This window comes from Mercenaria mercenaria, chromosome 16 (genome assembly GCF_021730395.1).
Source record: "Mercenaria mercenaria strain notata chromosome 16, MADL_Memer_1, whole genome shotgun sequence".
In the NCBI taxonomy this organism is placed as follows: Eukaryota; Metazoa; Mollusca; class Bivalvia; order Venerida; family Veneridae; genus Mercenaria; species Mercenaria mercenaria.
In genome coordinates this window covers 35,721,929-35,743,937 of record NC_069376.1, presented here as the reverse complement: position 1 = coordinate 35,743,937, position 22,009 = coordinate 35,721,929, and the positions used below count along the sequence as shown (strand labels likewise).

General features: G+C 35.4%; 1 protein-coding gene across 3 annotated transcripts in view; it reads right to left on the bottom strand.

Annotated features, from left to right (window-relative positions):
* Positions 1-22,009, bottom strand: part of LOC123539782 (KICSTOR subunit 2-like) — a 35,810-nt gene extending 13,801 nt beyond the window's left edge. Inside the window, exons 1-3 of one of the 3 annotated variants that reach the window (XM_045324548.2) lie at positions 21,926-22,009; positions 9,681-9,815; positions 6,541-6,684 (exon numbers count right to left, since the gene is read on the bottom strand). In XM_045324548.2, the coding sequence (XP_045180483.2) occupies positions 6,541-6,684; positions 9,681-9,806 (270 nt within the window). In that variant the 5' untranslated portion in view covers positions 9,807-9,815; positions 21,926-22,009. Of the gene's footprint in view, positions 1-6,540; positions 6,685-9,680; positions 9,816-21,712; positions 21,732-21,925 lie in introns of those variants that run through there. The other 2 variants (XM_053526732.1, XM_053526731.1) reach the window with 2 other exon arrangements.

Here is a 22,009-nt window from a genome sequence, read left to right as displayed (position 1 = left end):
ATTAATAATTTTAAAAATGATTTTCATTTCCGAACAAATTATCAAGACTTTATTCTACATTATCTGGATAAAATTTAAGACAATTTCATAAAATTTCAGTTTTGACTTCATTTTGTTGAATCAACTTGTTACACTACCTTTAGGCTACATTTTAAAAGCTCAGCAGATTAGATGCAAATCTACAGTGATAATACTTATAAAATTATGTATAAATATTATTATGATGTTCTTGCAGCTTTAATCCATTTGATCTGATATAAAAACAAGAGCTGTCTGTTGACAGCACACTCGACTATTCGAAGAATTGATGGAAGTATGGGGTCAAAATATTACCAGAGATTTTCAGACAAAAGAAAAAAAACAAGAGGGCCATAATGGCCCTATATCGCACACCTGTTATCATTGCACTTAAGGACAAGAAGGTCAAAATTTCATAATCAAGATTAATCAAAAGAAATATGAGAAAATATAGTTGAACTTTCTTAAAGTTACTTCAAATAAAATTATTTTCAAATTAGGCCAGTAGTTTCATACAAGAAGTTTTTTAACCAAAAAGAAAAAAAAATTCTTACAAGGTACAGATATGTCAAAATACACCTAAAAACTGGAGGTACCATCCATGTTGTACCACAGAAGAGTGGTCTCGCTTTTTCCCTACGGCCAATAATAAAAAAGTTACTAAATGAGCTATTTATAGTAACATAAAAGGGAAGTAATTAAAACAAGAGGACCATGATGGTCCTGAATCGCTCACCTCTTCCCACATGATCCAGTTTTGAGTATGACGTCGTTTTTTCTCTTATTTGACATAGTGACCTAGTTTTTGAGCTCATGTGACCCAGTTTTGAACTTGACCTAGATATTATCAAGATAAAAATTCTGACCAATTTTCATGAAGATCCATTGAAAAATATGGTCTCTAGAGAGGTCACAAGGTTTTTCTATTATTTGACCTATTGACCTAATTTTTTAAGGCACGTGACCCAGTTTCAAACTTGACCTAGATATCATCAAGGTGAACATTCTGACCAGTTTTCATGAAGATCTGTTCAAGGGTATGGCCTCTAGAGACGTCACAATGTTTTTCTATTTCAAGACCTACTGACCTAGTTTTTGATCACAGTTGACCCAGTTTCAAACTTGACCTAGATATCATCAAGATAAACATTCAGACCAACTTTCATACAGATCCCATGAAAAATATGGCCTCTAGAGAGGTCACAACGTTTTTTCATTATTTGACCTACTGACCTACTTTTTGATGGCACGTGACCCACTTTCAAACTTGACCTAGATATCATCAAGATGAACATTCTGACCAATTTTTATGGAGATCCATTCACAAGTATGGCCTCTAGAAAGGTCAGAAGGTTTTTCTATTTTTAGACCTACTGACCTAGTTTTTGATCGCACATGACCCTGTTTCGAACTTGACCTAGATATCATCAAGATGAACATTCAGACCAACTTTCATGAAGATCCATTGAAAAATATGGCCTTTAGAGAGGTCACAAGGTTTTTCTATTATTTGACCTACTGACCTAGTTTTTGATGGCACGTGACCCACTTTCAAACTTGACCTAGATATCATCAAGATGAACATTCAGACCAACTTTCATACAGATCCCATGGAAAATATGGCCTCTAGAGAGGTCACAAGGTTTTTCTATTATTTGACCTACTGACCTAGTTTTTGATAGCACGTGACCCACTTTCGAACTTGACTTAGATATCATCAAGGTGAACATTCTGACAAATTTTCATGAAGATTTCATGAAATATATGGCCTCTAGAGAGGTCACAAGGTTTTTCTATTTTTAGACCTACTGACCTAGTTTTTGACCGCACGTGACCCACTTTCGAACTTGACCTAGATATCATCAAGATGAACATTCAGACCAACTTTCATACAGATCCCATGAAAAATATGGCCTTTAGAGAGGTCACAAGGTTTTTCTATTATTTGACCTATTGACCTAGTTTTTTATGGCACGTGACACAGTTTCAAACTTGACCTAGATATCATCAAGGTGAACGTTCTGACCAATTTTCATGAAGATCTTGTGAAATATATGGCCTCTAGAAAGGTCACAAGGTTTTTCTATTTTTAGACCTACTGACCTAGTTTTTGATGGAACGTAACCCAGTTTCGAACTTGACCTAGATATCATCAAGATGAACATTCAGACCAACTTTCATACAGATCCCATGAAAAATATGGCCTTTAGAGAGGTCACAAGGTTTTTCTATTATTTGACCTACTGACCTAGTTTTTGAAGGCACGTGACCCAGTTTCGAACTTGACCTAGATACCATCAAGGTGAACGTTCTGACCAACTTTCATGAAGATCTTGTGAAATATATAGCCTCTAGAGAGGTCGGAAGGTTTTTCTATTTTTAGACCTACTGACCTAGTTTTTGATCGCACGTGACCAAGTTTCGAACTTGACCTAGATATCATTAAGATGAACATTCTGACCAATTTTCATGAAGTTCCATTGAAAATTATGGCCTCTAGAGAGGTCACAAGGTTTTTCTATTTTTAGACCTACTGACCTATTTTTTGATGACATGTGACCCAGTTTCGAACTTGACCTAGATATCATCAAGGTGAACATTCTGACCAACTTTCATAAAGATCCCATGAAAAATGTGACCTCTAGAGTGGTCACAAGCAAAAGTTTACGGACGGACGCACGGACTGACGGACGACGGACACCGCGCGATCACAAAAGCTCACCTTGTCACTTTGTGACAGGTGAGCTAAAAAAACATTGTAATTGAACAAAAGAAGGATCTGCTAAATAAGAACACGCAACGCGCAATGCAAATGCAGAGCAATATACACACAAAACAAAGTCATATGACCTTTGACCCCTAAGTGTGACCTAGACCTTGAAGTGAGCCATCCGAAACATGTGCTCTGCATGTCGTTTCGATGAGGTGAACATTTGTGTCAGTTTTCTTTGAAATCCTTCAAGGTGTTCAAGTGAAGCTGCTATTGTGCAGAAAAGGTCAAAATAGCTAATTTTGGCCCTTTCAGGGGCCATAACTCTGGAACCAATAATGAGATCTGGCCAGTTCAAGAAAGGAACCAAGATCTTACGGTGACACAAGTTTTATGCAAGTTTGATTAAATTCAAATCATAAATGAAGCTGCTATTGTGCAGACAAGGTCAAAAATAGCTAATTCAGGCCCTATCAGGGGCCATAACTCTGAAACCTATAAAGGAATCTGGCCAGTTCAACAAGAGGACCATGATGGTCCTGAATCGCTCACCTCTTCCCACATGACCCAGTTTTGAGTATGACGTCGTTTTTTCTATTATTTGATATAGTGACCTAGTTTTTGAGCTCATGTGACCCAGTTTTGAACTTGACCTAGATATTATCAAGATAAAAATTCTGACCAATTTTCATGAAGATCCATTGAAAAATATGGTCTCTAGGTTTTTCTATTATTTGACCTATTGACCTAGTTTTCGAAGGTACGTGACCCTGTTTTTAACTTTACCTAGATATCATCAAGGTGAACATTCTCACTAATTTTCATGAAGATCTCATGAAAAATATGGCCTCTAGAGAGGTCACAAGGTTTTTCTATTTTAATACCTACTGGCCTAGTTTTTGACCGCACATGACCCAGTTTCGAGTTTTTTATGGCACGTAACCCAGTTTCAAACTTGACCTAGATATCATCAAGGTGAACATTCTGACCAATTTTTATGGAGATCTATTCACAAGTATGGCCTCTAGAGAGGTCACAAGGTTTTTCTATTTTTAGACCTACTGACCTAGTTTTTGACCGCACATGACCCTGTTTCGAACTTGACCTAGATATCATCAAGATGAACATTCAGACCAATTTTCATACAGATCCAATGAAAAATATGGCCTTTAGAGAGGTCACAAGGTTTTAATATTATTTGACCTACTGACCTAGTTTTTGATGGCACGTGACCCACTTTCGAACTTGACCTAGATATCATCAAGATGAACATTCAGATTAACTTTCATACAGATCCCATGAAAAATATGGCCTCTAGAGAGGTCACAAGGTTTTTCTATTATTTGACCTACTGACTTAGTTTTTGACGGCACGTGACCCACTTTCGAACTTGACCTAGATATCATCAAGGTGAACGTTCTGACCAATCTTCATGAAGATGTCATGAAATATATGGCCTCTAGAGAGGTCACAAGGTTTTTCTATTTTTAGACCTACTGACCTAGTTTTTGACAGCACGTGACCCAGTTTCGAACTTGACCTAGATATCATCAAGATGAACATTCAGACCAATTTTAATACAGATCCCATGAAAAATATGGCCTTTAGAGAGGTCACAAGGTTTTTCTATTATTTGACCTAATGACCTAGTTTTTGAAGGCACGTGACCCAGTTTCGAACTTGACCTAGATATCATCAAGGTGAACGTTCTGACCAATTTTCATGAAGATCTTGTGAAATATATGGCCTCTAGAGAGGTCACAAGGTTTTTCTATTTTTAGACCTACTGACCTAGTTTTTGAAGGCACGTGACCCAGTTTCGAACTTGACCTAGATATAATGAAGATGAACATTCTGACCAACTTTCATAAAGATCCCATGAAAAATGTGACCTCTAGAGTGGTCACAAGGTTTTTCTATTTTTAGACCTACTGACCTAGTTTTTGACCGCACGTGACCCAGTTTCGAACTTGACCTAGACATCATCAAGATGAACATTCTGATTAACTTTCATGAAGATCCCATGAAAAATGTGACCTCTAGAGTGGTCACAAGGTTTTTCTATTTTTAGACCTACTGACCTAGTTTTTGACCGCACGTGACCCAGTTTCGAACTTGACCTAGATATCATCAAGATGAACATTCTGATTAACTTTCATGAAGATCCCATGAAAAATGTGACCTCTAGAGTGGTCACAAGGTTTTTCTATTTTTAGACCTACTGACCTAGTTTTTGACCGCACGTGACCCAGTTTCGAACTTGACCTAGATATCATCAAGATGAACATTCTGACCAATTTTCATAAAGATCCCATGAAAAATGTGACCTCTAGAGTGGTCACAAGCAAAAGTTCACGGACGGACGCACGGACTGACGGACGGACGCACGGACGACGGACACCGCGCGATCACAAAAGCTCACCTTGTCACTTTGTGACAGGTGAGCTAAAAAAGGAACCAAGATCTTGTGGTGATACAAGTTGTGTGCAAGTTTGGTTAAAATCAAATCATAAATGAAGCTGCTATTGTGCAGACAAGGTCAAAATAGCTAATTTTGGCCCTTTCAGGGACCATAACTCTGGAACCCATAACGGGATCTGGTCAGTTCAAGAAAGGAACTGAGATCTTATGGTGACACAAGTTTTGTGCAAGTTTGATTTAATTCAAATCATAAATGAAGCTGCTATTGTGCAGACAAGGTCAAAATAGCTAATTCTGGCCCTTTCAGGGGCCATCACTCTGGAACCCATAATGGAATCTGGCCAGTTCAAAAAGGAACCAAGATCTTATGGTGATACAAGTTGTATGCAAGTTTGGTTAAAATAAAATCATAAATGAACCTGCTATTGTGCAGACAAGGTCAAAATAGCTAATTCTGGCCCTTTGAGGGGCCATAACTCTGGAACCCATAAAGGAATCTGGCCAGTTCAAGAAAGGAACCAAGATCTTATGGTGATACAAGTTTTGTGCAAGTTTGGTTAAAATCAAATCATAAATAAAGCTGCTATTGTGCAGACAAGGTCAAAATAGCTAATTTTGGCCCTTTCAGGGGCCATAACTCTGGAACCCATAAAGAAATCTGGCCAGTTCAACAAAGGAACCAAGATCTTATGGTGATACAATTTGTGTGCAAGTCTGGTTAAAATAAAATCATAAATGAAACCACTATCGTGCAGACAAGAAATTGTTGACGGATGGGCGGACGCACGTACGCACGGACAACGGGTGATCACAAAAGCTCACCTTGTCACAATGTACCTGTAACTGAGCCAATTTCCAAGTCCAAATAGGGCCATAATTCAGCCAAAATACTTGATAGAGTTATCATGTACTCTTGCCTACAGGTAGACACTAATATAATAAACAATTGTTCAAAGTTTCAAAGCCACACGTCAAATAATTTTTACAAAACATGGACTTGTACGAAATCTGAAACAAATTCCAAGTCCAAAAAGGGCCATAATTCATCCAAATTATTTGACAGAGTTATGTACTCTTGCCTAAAGGTAGAGACTGTTATAACAAACAAGTGTTCCTAGCTTTTAGTAAATATCTTTGTGGTATACAAATTATTACAATTTCATAAAAACTTTAACCAACGCCGACAATGGGGTGAGTAGCATAGCTCTCCATATTCTTCAAATAGTCGAGCTAAAAACTAACAATGTAACCTCTTTCACCTTGTAAAAGTCACTTTTTATTTTAATGTTTGAAAACCTATTATGTAACAAACTGTGAGATTTTTTTTTTGGTTTTGGCCATACACATGTACTTATTACTTTTATCATACAAAAAGTTCAATGTTTCCTTACATCTTTAGCCCTACCAAACCATTTCTGTTCAAGGAAGCCCAGCGACATATACGTCTTCTCGGCCACAGAGAACTGTATCAGAGAATGAACCATCAGTGCCCAAGATGACCCAAATGATGCTTTATGTATCTCCTTTTCTTTCTCCTGTAATGAATTGGGAGTTTTCTGAGATACGAATGATACAAATCTGGATGAATGGCTTGACAGACAGATGGACGGACAAGGGCTGCTTTAAATGCGCTCCTCCCAAAACAAGGCAGTCTGAATGACAGCTAAATCCCCCACCACTAGTATGGATAGTGAAAAGGTAAATCTTTGACCTTGAGCTGTTACCTTGACCTTGAACTGACATGGCTGACCCATGAATTTTGCACATCGTCTAGATGAGGTGATCATTTGACCCAAGTTTCATGAAAATCCTAAAAGGGGTTTAGGAGATACAGAGCTCAAACCTTTGACCTTGAATTGTGACCTTGACCTTGAGTTGACATGGCTGATTCATGAGTTCTTGATGAGGTGATCATTTGACCCAAGTTTTATGTAAATCCTTCAAGGGGTTTAGGAGATACAGAGTGGACACAAAATGGAAGGCTCAAACCTTTGACTCTAAGTTGTGACCTTGACCTTCAGCCGGCATGGCTGACTCATAAATTCTGCAAATCATCTTGATGAGGTGATCATTTGACCCAAGTTTGATGAAAATCCTTCAAGGAGTTTAGGAGATACAGAGCGGACACAAAATGGAAGGCTCAAACCTTTGACCTTGAGTTGTGACCTTGACCTTAAGCCGACATGGCTGACTCATGAGTTCTGCACATTGTCTTGATGAGGTGATCATTTAATCCAAGTTTCATAATTATCCTTCAAGAGGTTTAAGAGATACAGAGCGGACACGAAATGGTAGGCTCAAACCTTTGACCTTGAGTTGTGACCTTGACCTTGAGCCGACATGGCTGACTCATGGGTTCTGCACATTGTCTTGATGAGGTGATCATTTGATTCAAGTTTCATGATTATCCTTTGAGGGGTTTAAGAGATACAGAGCGGACACGAAATGGAAGGCTCAAACCTTTGACCTTGAGTTGTGACCTTGACCTTGAACTGACATGGCTGACTCATGGGTTCTGCACATCGTCTTTATGAGGTGATCATTTGACCCAAGTTTCATGAAAATCCTTCAAGGGGTTTAGGAGATACAGAACGGACACAAAATGTTACGGAAGGACAGACGGAGACCATTCCTATAACCCCCACCACTTGTGGCGGGGGATTAAAAATTCATACTGATAATGGCAGTTCTTGCCTAAACATACTAAATGACCCTAATTATATTATAAATTACCTATATATTTCACAGGTGGTACACATCGACCATCACCCTTAATTATCTTATTTCGCTAAAAATTCTGAAATCTAACATAATATGGTTCATACATTACATGTTGCTCTTTTTAAAAAAAACAAGAGCTGTCCGTAAGACAGCCAAGCTCGACTATTCGAAATATTGGCCCAGAAGCAGGAAAATATTACCCAAAAAGGTTAAATATCAAAAGAGTCTTAAGTTCAAAAGGGGACATAATTTGACCAAAATGCATATCAGTTATGGGATTTGCAGCTATCAACTAGTTTTATAACCCCGAAGGCACATGTGAAGTTTCAATTCAATATCTGCATTAGTTTTGGAGATAGAAACTTGCATGTAAAACTTTAACCAAAATTTTCTAAGTCCAAAAGGGGGCATAATTTGCCCAAAATACATGCCAGGGTTATGGGACTTGACCCAGTGAGGTTGGTAATTGATATAGAATAAGAAAAAATAAGTTTCAAATCTATACGCCTTTTAGTAATAGCTGTATGTACTTGCACGCAAAACTTTAACCAGGATTTTCTAAGTCCAAAAAGTGGAATAATTTGCTCAAAATACATGTCAGAATTATAGGACTTGATCCAGTGAGGTTGGTAATTGATCTAGAAAAAGAAAAAATAAGTTTCAAATCTATATGCCTTTTAGTAATAGCTGTATGTACTTGCACGCAAAACTTTAACCAGAATTTTCTAAGTCCAAAAGGGGGCATAATTTGGCCAAAATGAAGGTCAGAGTTATGGGACTTGCTGCTATCAGCTAGTTTTATAACCCCGAAGACACACGTTAAGTTTCAATTCAATATCTGCATTAGTTTTGGAGATAGTAACTTGCATGTAAAACTTTAACCAAAATTGTCTAAGTCCAAAAGGGGGCATAATTTGCTCAAAATACATGTCAGAGTTATGGGACTTGATCCAGTGAGGTTGGTAATTGATCTAGAAAAAGAAAAAATAAGTTTCAAATCTATATGCCTTTTAGTAATAGCTGATTGTACTTGCACGCAAAACTTTAACCAGAATTTTCTAAGTCCAAAAGGGGGCATAATTTGGCCAAAATGAAGGTCAAAGTTATGGGGCTTGCTGCTATCAACTAGTTTTATAACCCCGAAGACACATGTTCAGTTTCAATTCAATATCTGCATTAGTTTTGGAGATAGTAACTTGCATGTAAAACTTTAACCAGAATTTTCTAAGTCCAAAAGGGGGCATAATTTTCTCAAAATACATGTCAGAGTTGTGGGACTTGACCCAGTGAGGTTGGTAATTGATCTAGAAAAAGAAAAAATAAGTTTCAAATCTCTATGCCTTTTAGAAATAGCTGTATGTACTTGCACGCAAAACTTTAACCAGAATTTTCTAAGTCCATAAGGGGCCATAATTTGGCCAAAATGAAGGTCAGAGTTATGGGACTTGCTGCTATCAACTAGTTTTATAACCCCGAAGTCAAATGTTAAGTTTCAATTCAATATCTGCATTAGTTTTGGAGATAGTAACTTGCATGTAAAACTTTAACCAAAATTGTCTAAGTCCAAAAGGGGGCATAATTTGCTCAAAATACATGTCAGAGTTATGGGACTTGACCCAGTGAGGTTGGTAATTGACCTAGAAAAAGAAAAAATAAGTTTCAAAGCTATATGCCTTTAACTGATGGCTGTATGTACTTGCATGCAAAAACTTAACCAAGGTGTGACGCCGACGCCGACGCCAGGGTGAGTAGAATAGCTAGACTATTCTTCGAATAGTCGAGCTAAAAATGTTAAGAATAGATGTGTTACCATGAGATCCTTTGCCTTGTCAAAGGAAAACTGACTAAGAAATTGAAAGTACATCAACAACTGGCTCTCTTCTTTGGCCCCTAAAGGAGACATTGGGGGAGTTTTTGGTGTAGACGGTTGCGACATCTTATACTGCTGAAATGATAAACAATAATGTCTCAAATTAATCAAAGAATTATAAAATGTATACTTTGTAGCAGAGTGTCACATTACGGTTAGACATGCGAAAAAGAAAATGAATATCGTTTAAATACTATCAAGTTAAAAATTCATGGTGCCTTTTGGAATCGGTGTTGTTCGGGTTTCTCCCACTCCAGTACACTATGCGCGTAGTAATTATCGATTGTTATGGTCAAAATGTACCCAAACCAAAATGTACCCAAAAACAAAGTCAAAATTTACCCACAAGAAGTCAAAATGTACCCACTACTGAAGTCAGAATGTACCCATAATTTTTCATAGAAATCAAAATGTACCCATATATATATATTGATCATTTACTTTTAATTATTTATCAAAATAGTGAATTTTAAAGGAAAATAACAATGGTTTCAATGGTTTCAAATTTATTGGCATATCGACAATAAAATTGCCTTTGGCCATTTACATTCATAAAAAAATTATGGCAAAGACACACTGTAATATAGTCATACAATAGACTATAAAACAGACACAGTATATAATACAATTACAAGATTATTCAACACAAATAATACAAGTGCATAATATTAAGAAACAAATAAACTTTCAATGTAGTTTTTCCTTAAAGACATAGACTCTTTGACAAATTTTGCTATATTCAGTATTTTCCTTTTACTTTTCGTTGACATTAAATTTCTGTATACTAGGCTAGGTAATGGTTCCCAAATATTTCTTTCTTAATTGTTCATATCTATTACAGCACAACATAAAATGGCACTCAGTTTCAATAACATTTTGGTTACATAGTTTACATAATCTATTTTCTCTATCAATTCCGTTAAATCTTCCACGTTCTATTTCCAGATGGTGAGAGCTTAATCTAAAACAAGTGTAACTTTTTCCAGATTATCATTGACAATAGTTTTAGATATTCTTCAAATTCGAACTCCTTTTTAAATTTACAGTAATAATATAATTTAGGCATAGTAGTAATAGCATGATTCCATTCTTGAATGTACTGGTCCCGAAGCCTCCTTTTAAACATATGTATGTAATTTACATTTCTATATAAATAAACGTACATTTGTAAAGCCAAGATGATCAATAATTGAATGAATTCTAAGATGCCCAACATTTGGTTATTTACATGATTGCAAAGATCTCGATACATCCTATACACTGGAGTATCAGAATTTTTCATAATTTTTAACCAAAATTTTATAGATCTTTCTTTAAAAAATAATTGATAGTGGGAGTCGCCCAAAGTTCACCATAAATTGCACAGTTTGGGTTTGCTGTTTTACACCTAATACATATTACAAAATCTAATGTGCAGTTTATCAACATCTTTGTAGTTATAAATACCCCATACCTCTGATCCATATAGAAGTATTGGGGCAACCATGGTATCAAATAGCAATAATTTTGTCTTCACATCTAATTTTATTTTATCAAACAAAGACAGAGATTGTTGTAAGCTCTTAAAGCTTGATCATACAATGATTTAACAGCACCTGAATATTTCCTGTATACATAAACTTGACACCCAAATATGTAAAATTATCTACAATTTAAATCTTTTCACCATTAATAAAGAACTCTTCAGACCTGTTTTGTTTACGTTTTTCAAAGAACATTTTTTTGTTTTATCAACATTAATTTTTAGGCCCCACTTTCCTGAATACTGGTATAAAAATGTCTATTTGAGATTGTAAGCTCTTTGGGTCTGTTGTAAATAAAACTATATCATCTGCAAATAAAATCAAATACATCGATAAAAGCTCAAAATCTTTTTCTGTCATAGAGTTGAAGTTTAGGTTTTCAGTAATTTTCATTGATGAATAAAATAAATAGAAGGGGAGATAATGGTTCCCTTGTTTTAATCCCAAATGTGACATCGAAAAAATTAGATAACTCCATAGTGCTTGACATTTTAACACAGGACTGTACATTAAAGATATATTACTTTTGATCATTTTTGGTCATTTTACAGTGATACCGGCTTGAATTAACTTTATCCAGAGCGCATCTCTGTTAACGTATCAAAAGCTCTTTTGGTTTAAACGATAAAAATACACCATAACTTTGATTTCTTTGCTAACACTTTTTGTATGATAGCATGTAAAAGAAAAATAGCATCAGCTGTAGAGCGGCCATCGCGAAACCAAATTGAGAGTCATTAAAAACATTTTCGGATTCACACCAGTATTTATACGATTTTTTCAATATAAGTGAAAATATTTTTCCTACAACATTCACTAGTGTAATCCCCGGTAATTGGGAGGATTAGCCTTATCGCCCTTTTTATAAATAGGAACTATAACTCCTTTGGACCATGCCTCAGGATACACGTTATTGTCAAATATATGATTGAACATTGTACAGAGAAATGGCGATATAAAGCTGTTGGCATCAATAAAGAAAACGGCTACATTAAATTATAATAATCACCGCTTTTATAACGGTTTAACATAGATATAGTTTTCTGTATTTCCTCAATAGTTTCGGACGATCTAATTCTTCAACATTATTTTAATACTTCATTTTCATCATTATAAAACACTTTGATCAAACTGACTGTATGATTTATTTGACATATTGAAAAATTTTTTTGCAAAATCATTTAAATAACATCACTATACATATTATTGGAATTTTTAAACTTCTTATGTACTTCCAAAAATTTTTTTGGAGACTTCTTACTCATTTCTGACAGTTTTCCGTTTCTCTTTACTATAAAAGACAAATTTCGCCTTACGTTTTGTCGTAACGTAATTTTTTCTGCTAAATAGAAAAGTCATTTATTAATATCAGATCTATTTTGCATAAATAGACGCTTTGAGGCGAAGAATTCAGCTTTTGCCTTTTTACACTTTTTATCAAACCAGGGTGATTTCCGTTTTGTAGCATACGTACAATTGTGAAACGTTTTACCGAAACATTTTTGAAGATTATCATGTACAAGTTCAGAAAACTATTCATACATTGATTAATATCATAATCGCCAGATATTAGTTTTCCGTTTATTTCATTAAACAAAGTACTTTTACTATATAATAGATCATGGAAATTTCTAGTATTAGATGTATTCCATAATAAATTATTTATACTCAGCCCGGGGAAACTACGGTATATTAATAAATTTCACTTTAATGAGAACATTACAGGGCAATGGTCAGAAAAATCGTCAAGTCAAAAACTTGCATTTCTGTGATTGTTCTAAAACATTCGTGGCATGTTATTACATAGTCAACCAATACTAGATATTGGTCTATCCCTATTAGTAGCATGAAATGTACAGTGTCCTCCTTCTATTCTACCGTTCACTATACATAAGTTATTCTCTTTACAAAGAGTCAACAATTTTGATCCAAAAGGATTAACATGATTATCACAATTTTTGCGTACTGGTAAAGCGTTGGCCACATTGTCAATTTGCGGGATATCAATGAACCGGTCTAAATGTAGGTCATTAATATAATCTGCTTGATCACCCGTGCGCGAGTTAAGGTCACCTGTTATGTACACATCTCCATAATCACTATATTTTCTTATATCAGAGTTCAAATGCTCGAAAAAGTCAAATTCAAATAAAGTAGAGTTTACATTTCTGTACCCCTTTACTCCATAGATACTCCTTTTAACGCATCAATGCATTACTCCATAGATACTCCTTTTAACGCATCTATGCATTACTCCATAGATACTCCTTTTATCGCATTCTACTACACTGGTAGTTTAAATGCATAATACCAATAAAATATATTGGCAATGAAGCCCACAAAAGCATATTTGTGAAGTTTAAACTGTTAATAAAAGATCAGTTTCAGAAAAACTTGTGGTTATTATTGTAATTTATTGATAATTATCACTTTTAATTCAGGTGGCATTTTTCTGAAAATCACACTGACTTTATATATATTAGGACAGTTGATGGATGGAAAAGTACATAGGTGACCCAAAAACAAGTTATTATTTGCATTCTATCATTCAACTATGGCAAATTATGTAAAAGTGAGACATAAGATTGGTGTAATAAAAGGTGTGGTTACCATAACAACCATTAAAATCCATAGATCACTTGTCAACATTATGGAATTTATGCTAATTGACCTGGACCCCTTGGAAGTGTGTTTATTGTGCACAGCTGTCAAAACAATGCAATTAGGGTGTTGTTTGCATCATTATTTACGATGTGGATCAACAAATTTTATAGAAAGTGTCTTTGATCAGCGCTTCTTATCAAAACATTATGTAATTAATTAATTTTATGATCTATGAAGTTCTGTAAGTTTGGTAGGGGTGTAGATTTTAATGATTAATTAAATGGGTTTGCTTAAATTGAAAATCACTTAATATAGACCTTTCTAGTCTTTCATTTACCTTCAATTAATAAAACTGTGCATTTGTAACAGTAAAAATATTTCTTTACTGTTGTATCACATGCATAAAACAGCTGAATTAAAATAATATTGTAAGGTCTTAGGTTTGTAGCTTTCTATTGTGAAAAATATTTATCACAAAATTATGAAAAATATACCATCAGGAAGGAAATTTAATTCTAAAAATAAATTATGTTGGACACTAAATGGTTAAAACAAGTATTCATAGACTAATTTTGATCTGAGTAACACGGGTATAAATTTTGCATTTTTCTCCAATAAGCTGTATGGAGATAGTGTACAGATAATGCTACTGAGTGTATTGGGTATCAATAATCAATACTATTGTATCTGTATGGAGTAAAGGGGTACATGTTCGAATCCTCCGGGGGTATGTAACACACACAAATATATGCATCTTTATACGAGTGCGTGAACTGTTTTAGTATTTTAAACCATAGTATACCTTTGTTATCTAAGGATACGAGTTCTAAATGTTTTCTATAGCATTCTTTATAGTACACAATTACACCTCCGCTATTTCGTTTCGCTCTGCGGTTAAAATTTGGGCGTGGGCAGTTAAAATGATCGTATCCGGGTATTTTAATATTTGATGACTTTGCATGCCATGTCTCATTGAAAAGCAAAATGTCAAATTCTGAAACAAAAGAAATAAAGTCACAGTCATTAAGTTTAGAATTGATGCCCTGTACATTCCACAGCAAAAATGATAACTGTTCCTCTATACCCCCCTAACTGTACCCTGCACTTGCAACATTTTCCACTGTGTACATTGTGTTATTAATGTATAATTTGTCGTATGACAAGTACGCTTTTTTGCCATCCTCTTTGGCTTTCACTAATATAGGAATCAGCGCCTTGCGCCGGTCTTGGATTATTTTAGGAAATTGTTCACTCACGCGAATTTTCGGACGAGTTGGCGATGCGGAGGCTCCCGTTTGATTACTGCTTGCATTTTTAGCACTAAGAAACGATTGAAGTGCTTCATGGGCCTTTTGTTTAACCAACACTTTATCCGGGTAGTGATTGAATTTTACTACAATCGGCCTAGTTTTACTTCTATCATACCTATAGCCTAAACGGTGTGCGCGTTCAATTTTTATTGCTGTCTGCGCATCCGGAATTTTCAGCGTTTCTTTGCAGTAGTCCAGTATAAGATCGGTGCAGTTCTCAGCGTTTCTTTCCTCTGGCGTTTTGCACTCATCGAAGCCAAAAAACAAAAGATTGTCTCTCATTGATCGAGATTTAAGATCTGTCACATCCTTAGATACCGATTTTAATGAATTGATATCCTGTTGTAATTTGGAAACCCTATCACGCTCAGCCTTTAAAGATCTTTCGAGTTCATTTTGTTTAGTCTGTAGGTCGTCGGAGATCTGCGAGTCAAAGGCTTTACTAGTTTCCATTTCAACAATTTTGGCATTATTTTCTCGAAGTGATGATTCAAGGAACGTTACTCGGGTGTCCATAGATGTCATTTTCTGTGAAAGGGTCGACAACTGTTGATCTATTGAGTCAAGTTTAGTCAATCGTTTATCCATGGAAGTTAATCTATCTACCACAAATTGTTGGAAGCTTTCGCTGGACTGTTGTGTGTATTGTTGCGAGTTTTGTGGAGAAAACTGTGGAGACTGCACTGCACTAGCTTGATTGTTAAAATATTGTTGGGTCGGGTGAGGCGGTGGTGTATAGAATGCATTTGCCGGAGTTTGATAATTATTTATATTGGACATATTTGCCATGTTTATAGGTTGCACATATCCAGGTGTCCCCATCGTGTTAGTGTTTATATCTGTATAAGACGAACCAAATACCTGTTGTGGTGGGGAAATTACCGTAGGCCTCTTTTCTGGCGCTGATGTGTTGTCCGGTGATGAGAGAGGTCTTTTGTTCTTATTTTTCTTCCTTGACGGCATTTGAAATAAAGTTTACAAAATAGTTACAATGTTATTGACAACACACAAGTACACCATTACACACTGATAATCCACTATAAGTACAATCTGAATGTCCAGTTTTGAACACATATCAGTCCACAATGAAGTCCGTGCTTTGATCATGTCACCTATCGATCCTTTGTCCCGCAATGATCAATGTTTTTCCACCTTATTATCCTTTAAAACCTTTTTTTGTTTTCGTGATTTAATAGTTTATATCCAAACATTGTTACAAAAGCACATTTGGCAAATATCACCATAAAATATACTGTGTTAAATCCAAATTTTAGATTTTTTTCTCAGCGGTTCAAAATTTAACCTGTCCGCCATAAAGTCACGTGGTCAATCCATAGTATAACATATACATAACTGAATTTTCTTTCATTCATTGTTAATTTACACATAATTATTAGGCCTATCAAACATGCTACCTACTTTAATTACAAGGTGTCAACAGGCCAATAACATTGAGATAACTATTGAACCTTTCATCTTCTAAATTTCAATCAAAGTATAATTTTATCCTTTGGACTGAAAGTGTGAAAGAAGATAAGTTTTTCATCTTTCCTCATTAAAATTGAAGTTTGAAATACAATTTCACAACAGGTGGGACACTACTCTGCTCAGTTGCTGCAGGTGTGAAAACTAATCAATTATTTTGTTAAATCTAGTTTTATCGCTTCTTTAACATTCAATCAAAACCTTACATATATTTAAAATATTACATATTATACCTAGCTGAATCTATGGGTACATATAATATCATATATGGCCCAAGAAGTGCACCTGTGCCAAAGTAAGTAGGTACCTTTTTTTTTTGTGGGGGGGGGGGGGGGGGGGGGGGGTGTACATTTTGACTTTACAATGTGGGTACATTTTAGTTTGGGTATGTTTTGACCTGCACCCATAATTATCGGAGTCAACAGACGCTTGCTGTTTACGGATCTAGGCCTTCTGGTTTATTTTTAGAAATTTTTGTTAAGATTTTCCTATGTAAAATCAAGTGACCCCTGGGTAGCGGTCAATTTTAACCCCGGGGGATATGATTTGAACAAATTTTGTAGAGGTCCACTAGGCAATGCTACAGGTGAAATATCAAAACTCTAGGCCTTCTGGTTTATTTTTAGAAAATTTTTGAAGATTTTCCTATGTAAAATCAAGTGACCCCTGGGTAGGGGTCAATTTTGACCCTGAGGGTCATGATTTGAACAAATGTTGTAGAGGTCTACTAGGCAATGCTACATGTGAAATATCTAAGCTCTAGGCCCTCTGGTTTATTTTTAGAAAATTTTTGAAAATTTTCCTATGTAAAATCAAGTGACCCCTGGGGCGGGGTCAATTTTGACCCCGGGGTCATGATTTGAACAACTTTAGTAGAGATCCACTAGGCAATGCTACATGTCAAATATCTAAGCTCTAGGGCTTCTGCTTTTTGAGAAGAACATTTTTAAAGATTTTCCTATGTAAAATCAAGTGACCCCTGGGGCGGAGTCAATTTTGACCACGGGGTCATGATTTGAAAAAACTTGGTAGAGGTCCACTAGGCAATGCTACATGTCAAATATCTAAGCTCTAAGCCTTCTGGTTTATTTTTAGAAAATTTTTGAAAATTTTCCTATGTAAAATCAAGTGACCCCTGGGGCGGGGTCAATTTTGAGCCCGGGGTCATGATTTGAACAAATTTGGTAGAGGTCCACTAGGCAATGCTTCACACCAAATATCTAAGCTCTAGGCTTCTGGTTTTTGAGAAGAAGATTTTTAAAGATTTTCCTATGTAAAATCAAGTGACCCCTGGGGCGGGGTCAATTTTGACCCCGGGGTCATGATTTGAACAAACTTGGTAGCGGTCCACTAGGCAATGCTTCACACCAAATATCTAAGCTCTAGGGCTTCTGGTTTTTGAGAAGATTTTTAAAGTTTTTCCTTTCGGTTGCCATGGCAACCAGAGTTCTGCATGGAATTCAATTCTTTGAATAATTTTGAAAGGGGGCCACCCAAGGATCATTCCTGTGAAGTTTGGTGAAATTATGCCCAATGGTTTTCAAGAAGATTTTTTTACAAATTGTTGATGGAAGACGCACGACGGACGACGCACATCAAGCGGTCACAATAGCTCACCTTGTCACTTCGTGACAGGTGAGCTAAAAATGTAAATGAGTAATTGATAATAAGAAATTAACGCAAAATATATTTTCTACAAAGATAACAAAAATAAAATACAGTGAAATGATTTTTCGTCACGCTGCCGTAACTTAAATTTATTATAAAATTATATACACATGTTGTAAGATATGACTAATAGTTCCTCTGTGGCCTAATGGTTGGGAGTTTGATCCTCACCAGAACCGGACAATTTGTTTTAATTTCTTTTTTTTTTTTATTTCACAATTTTTTTATTGTATTTATCATGAATTTTGAAAATACTGTATCAAAAGTCATTCATGTGAAAATTTACCATAGCAAGCGTTTTGTTTTGATGTCAGGTTCCAATGTACTGCCAGTACAGTAGATATAACTTTTAAAAAAAAGTTTTTGGGCCAAAATTAACAGGCATTAAACTTTGAAAAGCACATACTGCTCTTCTCCCCTTTCACATATATTTCATCAAGTATCTTAAAAAATCACTGACCAGAGTTTTACACTTGGAAAAAAAAAATATTGGCTATACAAAATGATGAGAATTATCAATAAACATCAAAAAGGTTCCTACTAACATCCCTACTCTACAGAGCTTAAAAGATTAACATTAAAAAGCTATAGACTGTTAACTTAGCAATTCAGTAAATTAAACCGGGGTTTTCGAGAATTTCGGCAAACAGTGCTTTTCTCTGAGTAAAAATCTGATCATTAACTTTTAAAAATGGTTTGTCTTTTGAATCTAAAACAAGCTTTGTACATGTAAATGATTGTTTGTCATTCTCCCATACCAGACGTCTATCACAGCAGTATTTTTGCCTGACAGTATTCCTTCCAAAAAGAACCGTAATTTGACAATTATGACATTAAAAAGAATTACAAAAGTAATTACAATAGTCATTGTCTACAAAGTAACAATCCCAGGATTACGTAAATTTTGATCTCTATAAACCTTGGAATTGGAACATAAATCCTCATTTCCAAACATTCACATGAAAAGAGACACAATTTCTTAGGCTATAGGCCTAGTGAGATTCTATTAGGTTTAAAAATTTCACAGTCCAAGCTTTTCAATTTGAAGCAGTTATCATTAGTGACTGGTTTCTATGATAATAATTTATGTAAAATTGTTGATGCAGTACATTTTAATATGAATAACAGAAATTATTCAAATAAGTTTTTCTCTTCATCTTGGTGCAGATGTAAATCTATACTGAACTTTCTTTTGTTTAAAATATTTGTCGAGTTTTCACATGTTGAGATTTAATCTTAATGCAGTATATAAGACATAACAAACTTATATTGCATTCAGAAATCATGAATTATCATTAATACAAATAATTGTGAAAGAACTCGTAGAATATAAACTTCTTATTAAACAGATCCATAATTCTAGGTATTTGCAGCCAATGCAAGAAGCCAATAACACCACTCCTTAAATTTTTTATGGGGCACTGGTGATTTTTCAAAGAAGCTCTAAGCTAAAAAATTTCAGCTCAGAGATGTTTATATGCTGTTATGGATCTCTGTTAATGGACGCGACCATCAGAAAATAAAAGGCAGTGGCTACGATTATGGTACAGTAATCCTAGCCTACGATTCTAGGATTACGCAAGTTCAGTATTCCTAGACAACCTTATGAGAATAGGCAAGGATTATGGAAGTTACATAATATTTAAGAGGCATCAAATATATGTAAGGACATGCATAAATTACATTGTAAAGTTACTTATGTCACTTAAAATAGCGATTTTTCATGCCTGTTGTATTATTTTGTGTTATCGATCCGCCATTTTGCATCTATTAATGCTTCCTTAATATTAAGCTATATAGAAGAAAAGACCTACTAAAATACTCTTGAAGTCTTTATAAATGCGTATTTAACTGCCAATTAATATAGATCATCAATACACATAAAACGTATCGCAGGCAACTACATTTTTTTTTGTTTTACGTGTCGACTATAACCATATCGTATGTTATTAAAGACTATTTGTATTGGCTTGATGCGTGTACAAACGCAGAATTGGAGAGTCTGCATTAATACCAACTTCCATTGCTACCACGAACACTACAGGGAAAATGATACGTTAGTAAGAATTCTGTACAGTTTTGAAAAAATTGCCCATATATATGCAAAACTTAGATAATTCTATAATACTTCCGCACGCCACCAATAATGTATCGTTTAAAATTATACTAACCCAAAATGGCGGATCGATAACATGAAATCATACGGCAGGCATGAAAAATCGCTATTTTAAGTGAAATACATGTAACTAAATTTACAACATCATTTATGCATGTCCTATCTTATATATGATGCCTCTTAAATACTTCTGTAATCCCAGCCTATCCTCAAAGGGTTGTCTAAGAATACGGAACTTCCGCAATCCTAGAACAGTGTACGAAATTCAGATTGGAATCCAATAGCCCGTTCGGGCTACCAGATTAAAAAATTTCCAAGCCCGACACCAATTTCACTAGCCCGAACTTTAACACCTTAAAATACATAATTTTTGCACCATGTAACATTTTGTTTTACAGACATCTCTATGCATGTTTGAAGTAATAAAAAAGACATACAGTACATGTTTGCCATGTTTTTGAAAAATTTTAACTCGAAATACTCCAGTCCAGATCAGCATCGTCAAGAGTCCAAAAGCATCGGACATGACACTCCTTGCCAAAACTAAATCTAAACTGTTATGCCCGATTTTTTAGGATCCGCACTCGCCAATTACTGCAACTCGGACTGTTGACAATTTGTAAGATGTAATACCGAGTGCTGAATACACATTACACTCACGCTGATGGCATAATTTAAGCTCCACCTACTGCAGGTACTTGTGAGATTTTCGCGAGAAGTGTGAAAGCTAATCAAATTATCCGTTACGCTAGAGGTGATTGTATTCAGCCAATTAGAGCTTGGGTTACGTCTTTGACACTGTGTTTGATTGTCAACATGTAAGAGTGCAAAAACCAATAATTCCATAAGCGTTTCTCAGTCTGGAAAATCACGATACAGTACTCGTTTAATTAGCATGTTTTTTTTTTAAACAAATGAGGAAAATTCGGTAGCCCAGTCGGGCTTGTACCTGTGGAAAATCGGTAGCCCGAGCTGAAATTTGGTAGCCACGGGCTGTCGGACTACCGTGAATTTCGAACACTGCTAGAATCGGAGGCTAGGTTTACGGTACCGTAATCATAGCCACTGCCAAAATAAAAACAGCCTCAGTTAAGTTATGGCAAAGAAGTAGGCCTACAAAATACATTTATTTTTATAGCTCTTTGGTTATGGTAGCCAGAACTACCTTTTAGGTAGCAACTAATTTCATATTATTTTCATAGCTCTTTGGATTAGTGTAAGAATATTGTAGTTTGTACGAGTTATATGAAGAGAAAAAGTTCCGACCAGTATCAAAGCGTGCCCTTCCAAACAAAACTGAATAACAGCTTTATCAACCCCTCCTGTCCGAATACTAGGCGACTCCTGATATAGATAATGAGCGCTTTACAATCAATTACAATAAATATCTAACTGTTTACAAATACCACTGGACTTATTGATACTTGGACAACGAAAAAAAACGTGTGCAATATAAAATGATAATGATGTTTGGCCTACACAAACTGAGTTGAGTTGAGTTGAGTTGAGTCACAGCCTAAAACTTGGCCGATTGAACGCTTCGTCGGTATCGTCTACTTCCGG